This window comes from Echinococcus granulosus (assembly GCF_000524195.1).
Source record: "Echinococcus granulosus chromosome Unknown EG_S00171, whole genome shotgun sequence".
NCBI lineage: Eukaryota > Metazoa > Platyhelminthes > Cestoda > Cyclophyllidea > Taeniidae > Echinococcus > Echinococcus granulosus.
The window spans coordinates 2,427-7,581 of NW_020170551.1; the positions used below are offsets into that span (position 1 = coordinate 2,427).

Below are 5,155 nucleotides of genomic sequence, written 5' to 3' on the forward strand. Positions count from 1 at the left end.
TGCGACTGGCTCAAACAAGCGTTATTTTGTATTTCCATCGTAAGTTCTCGCTTTGTAGGACGAAGAGAGCTCTTTCTACCTACCATAACCCCCTTCCACTATATGCTAATACGATGTTCTGAGGACTAATGAGCCTTGTAATGTATTTGAAGTCAGGTAGGCCCTGTGAATAGATGCACACTTCTCCCCGTTCCCCATTTGCTCTTTCAGCCTTAAGGAGCACCCGGAATATCCGTTCCACGATGAGTACTAACTGCCCTGCTGCCTGCTGCCGTCCGCCTCCACACTTGCATTCGTGACTGCCTTAATCCTCCCTGACATTTCTCCTCTTTTTTTATTTTTTTCCGCTTCCGTTACTTTAGTGAGTATCTTGATATTTTCAACAGAGCAATTGAAAGTACTATACTTTCTGTTTTCTCATGTATCATTCGGCAGTGAATGTGTGAGTGAGTGGCCTGGGATGTAGGGTGAAATGATATTGGGCTGATTGACAGATTGTGCGCAAGACGTACTTTGAAGCTTCTTTTGGAAATTAAGGCATACCGGCAGGAAGTGACTTGTGGCAAGAATTGCATTGAACATGTTACCCATATTCTATTCCGCATTATCAATTACCAGTTAACGTGAGAGGGAACCTCTTCCTAATTTTCATTCATCCAAGCTCACTCCTTGTGCTTACCAATGCGTACAGCAATGCATTTTACCCTTCTTTATCAATTTTCTTCGTATTGTGGGGATGATCTTTCGGGATATGAAGGAAAAGAATAATCCTCAATCCACAAGTGAGTTAGATAGGAAATCTTAGGTGCCTGGCTGACTGAAATCGCTTAAACCGCATTGCACTAATGAAAATTGGATGAATAAAAGTGGCCAGGCTCTTAATTACTGCACAAATCTTGTCTGTCCCGTAGGACTGGCGCTTGGGAAGTCTAGGTGCATTCTCTCGTACAAACCACAAACAACTAGGCAAATAGGGCAAATTGGCTAGACATACTCAAATTTCATCGGCTTGGCCGAAGTGATGGTATCCGGATACTAGGTTGCTTTGCATACGCCGGCATGGACAAGTGAACATTTTCACCGTACTGTCACGGCAAGTGATCACATCCGCACAACTTCAAACCACCCACTGCGGTATTCATCCGCATTAGTTCAAGGGATTGAGAGTCATTTTCTCAGTCCTTACAAAACCATGAGGTTAGTTTTATTACTTGATTCTGGGTTACTTTGGATGTACTGCGCTGATATAAGTTGGTCATGTTCATCCATCTCTATTTCAAATGGGAATCAACATCTAAGGAATTGCAGCCAATGAAGGAAGGTGCTCGAGGTGTCGGGCAGAGCAGACTGCGAGTGCTAGTGGTACCTTCAACTGGCCAGAGAGTTCTTCCATTGAGACTAAAAATGTGGATGAAGACGATGAAGAGTACGTAATGATTTTACCACAAGTCGTCGAGTAAGCTTTCCGTGGCGGAACCTCAAAACAGCGTTAAGGGATGGATAACTATCCAGCTAAGTTATGAAATTCACATTCAAATAATGGCTAAGAATCGCCGCGGCACGGTTACCCTCTTCCTCAGCGAATCAGTCAAGCCTGTTATAGAATGTTACGGTGGACCAAACTCAACGATCTCATATCAAAGCGCTTCGTGTTCCATCCAAAGATAGACAAGTCCTCCTTTTTCCTATCCTGCATGCGTTCAAGTAAAGCCTTAATGATCTATACAAGTTTCAGGCAAATTAAAAGGACCTTCACGCAATTTTTGCTTTGTACTTGTTGCGGTCAAATAAATAGTAAATCTTGGGGCTTTCTTGACCCTTAATTAGAGGATTAGAACCGTTTTACGACCAGGCTACCATCTGCAAATGTAAGGGAGACAAGAGTCGAAGTGGAGACGTCGTTGAATGCCACCAGAGGAAAAGAAACCTAGATAGTGAAGATTCTTATGTGCTACCAAATTAGCTTGAATGTGATTCTTATGATTATTTGGAATTTTTTAGAAAAGAGCTTCATCAGCCATCAAGCTTTAGATGCCACAGCAGCTGTCGCGTTGCCGAAAGGAAGTATTGATGATATTTGTAAGGCTGGCTTAATAAGCTGACTTTCTTTTCAAGTAGAAATGATAGAGAGACAAAATGAAGACCCTCTTCTTGTTACCAAAGTTATCCAATAAATTACGGACAATGCCATTTGGATGTTGTAATCCAGCATCCATACAGGTTGTGCTCGCATTCCGTCAGTCATCCGTTTCTTGCTTCATAGGTTGCTCCACTGTAACCCACGTCCTCAGGTGCCACCGAGGCTGGCGGGTGCACACTGATATCGCCAGTCCTCTTTTAACCACCGAAAGAGGAAATCGGTGAATCCTCAGCATGGTAGACTACTCCACGGTTGTGGTCGAGACAGGTTGCACGAAAACACGCTGGGATTTGTCAAAACGGAGTTCCAGAAGCAATACATGTCAAACATGCAGGTAATATTGAAAGCCAACACTATTTGAAAAGAAAGTAGGACTTTTAGGATTTCTCAGACGCAGACGATGCCTGGACATTCACAATGTGATTGTCAGGTGAACCAAACCGGTCGTGCTCGGATTGGAATGCTGAAAGCTTTCAAAGAGCCTGTCCAACCAGAATACGGGGATTTGTGTCTTGGATGGTGCATTCATGCATTTCCGCCTAAAGTCCACACATCAACAGGCCTTTATCCACTCAAGTTGCAATCTGTCAGACATGTGACAGATGAACTATCACGACAACCACAATGAGAGCGACGTCAACGGAGAAGGCCAAATGGGACAGTCATGCATGCTTGTTCCGTCACCTTGACTACACAGAAATCTCCATCTTCTGTGTAACGAAGATGTATTCCGAGTGAAAATGGACACCTCATCGACTGCCTACCTCGTGTGCGATGGGCAATCACGATTCATTGCTATGAAATGCGTCCATAGTGGGCCACACCTCTGGTTGGATGCAACAACGAAGGCTGCATACAAAGAGGAGGAGGGAGGAACATCGGAAGCAGCAATACGCAGAGACCACGCAGAAGGGGCATGACCGAGGACGATGTTGAAAAGGATGAGGAGATAATGCAATGCATGTCTGTCGGAAGATGCACTGCTCGGCGAGAAGTGGACTGCAGATGACGTTGACCCCTGAGATGGAACCGAGGTCTAACCTCCCGCTATCCTTGATCACCTCTTCACATCCAGCATTACTTCTCAAAGCGTAGACACCCTTCTCCCACCGATCTTCCTGTTCAGAGTGTTGGAAAGGTGGGGTGGAAGAGGGAACCCCATTATCCTTTCCACTTATAGGTGGCGTTGGTGCCCCTTTCCACCTCACTCATCATAGTGCTGGCAATCGGTGCTTCTGGGATATATTGGCGACATTGCAAGGAGAGATTTGAGTCAGGTTGAGTGTTAGGGCATTCACTCTGCCAAATTGGCTACCTCTCATGCATGCATGGCCAGTCATTGAAGTGCATCACATGGCTACCTCGATCAGACTATTGCCCCATGACCACGTGGAGGAGTGAAGCACGTCGACAGGCGGGCAGTGCTACACTAGGAGGAGGTGCTTCAAATCGGGCATTTGGAATGGATTCGAGGAGATGGTAAATCGAGGCGACTGCCTTCCACGCTCCTCACAGCCATGTAGGTAGAGTGACATTGACAATGACTCCGCATCTGCATGTTAGAGTGGCGCAAGTGTGATGCATTAATGTGTCGGTGTGCGAATTCGCATTCTGTAGACGTGACTGATTCAAGACCAGCTGTATGCATGGCGCGAACCTGTCCAACGGAGGAATCATCGTCCCACTGAATGCACTCCTCTGTGTTGGAATGGGAGTTGGTGGTGTCGCGTGTCTGTGAGTAAGAGTGAATGCTTAGCTGGAAGGCGGTAGAGATGTCTGTCACACCCACATCGCACTGCTATCTGTACTGAGATGACAGGAGATGGCGCTGAGGGTGATACAGCAGTCGTTCTTTCAAACTTCCTGTTTCGTGTTCAGTCACCTGTTTACTTTCGGACTGTACATTCGACGAGTGCTAATGTTGGCTGTGAGGGAGGCAGGATTTCCCTGCTCCATCACATCTGCCTTCATGCTGTCCTAACCAAAGTCCACACCACCTCACCCATATCATTGCTTTGCACGACCTGACGCAAAGTACTCTCCTGTGAGTGGTCAACCAACATAATCAGGCAAATTTCTTTCGCCATAATCTTTCCACGTGCCAGCATCATGCTGGTGCAACTGAGTAGATGCTGTAAATAAATGCTGGGCAGCGACTTGTCAGTAAGAGACTGTACCAACTCGGTTGTATGGCGTTGAGTCGCCTGATTCCTAAGGAGGTGCCAAGTGAGCGTTGAGGGCAGGTGTCTTGATTACAGAGGAGATGAGTGAGCAATGGACATTTGGCGGCCGCGGACGTGCGTGGTGGCTGCTAGGCGGAGGTCGTCAGAGGGGCGAATCCACATGTCCGTGATACCTGCAAATCCCAAGTGTAGTAATAGGGTGACCTTAGCATTTAGGTGGGTATTTGAAGAATTAGGCCACACCTCAGATTGATGTGGGGTAGTGAGTGGGGAATTTGTGAGTGCAGAGACTCTGGAGCCTTTGAGGTTGAGCAATCAATTGGAAGTGAGTGGAAGTTGAAGAAGAAGACTTCTGTGAGATGCAGGCATCTACAGCACTAGTTGTGGCTGTAGACTTGGAGTGGTCAGAGGTGAGCCACACTTACCGTGTTCAGAGTGATCTGGAATATTGAGGGCGGTTCTACCTTGGAGTGGATGCGGCACTGCTCCTACTTAAGTAATCTTCAGTAGGCTAGCCTGTGAATGAGGGCAAAATGGTTGATGGCAGAAGCAAATTCCTGCCTCTACGTGCAAGGGCAAGGACAAGGACAAGGATAGGTGCTCGTTTTTACAGGATTCGTTTACTGTGTCATCTGTAGACAATCCTGGATCTTGCAAGCGACTTCCGATTACCTGACATTTGATCTATCGTTGGTGACTTGGCCAGAGACGACCAGTTGTTGGTGGAGGTGAGCTAGGTGAGCTAGTCATTTTAGCTGCAGCAGTGCAGTTATCACAGTGAGCGTTGGATTGTCCACCCTCTTGTTGATCCTAGCCACCAATATTGCTCAAT

At 46.6% G+C, this 5,155-nt stretch overlaps 1 protein-coding gene across 1 annotated transcript in view; it reads left to right on the plus strand. All coding sequences in view use genetic code 11, as the record gives it.

Annotated features, from left to right (window-relative positions):
- The window catches only part of EGR_09844 (Estradiol 17 beta-dehydrogenase), a gene marked incomplete at both ends in the record, with an annotated part of 1,141 nt that extends 888 nt beyond the window's left edge, over positions 1 to 253 (plus strand). The window contains one exon of the mRNA XM_024499093.1: positions 211 to 253. Coding sequence (XP_024346475.1) covers positions 211 to 253 — 43 coding nt within the window. The remainder of the gene's footprint in view (positions 1 to 210) is intronic.
- Positions 254 to 5,155: the final 4,902 nt, after the last annotated feature.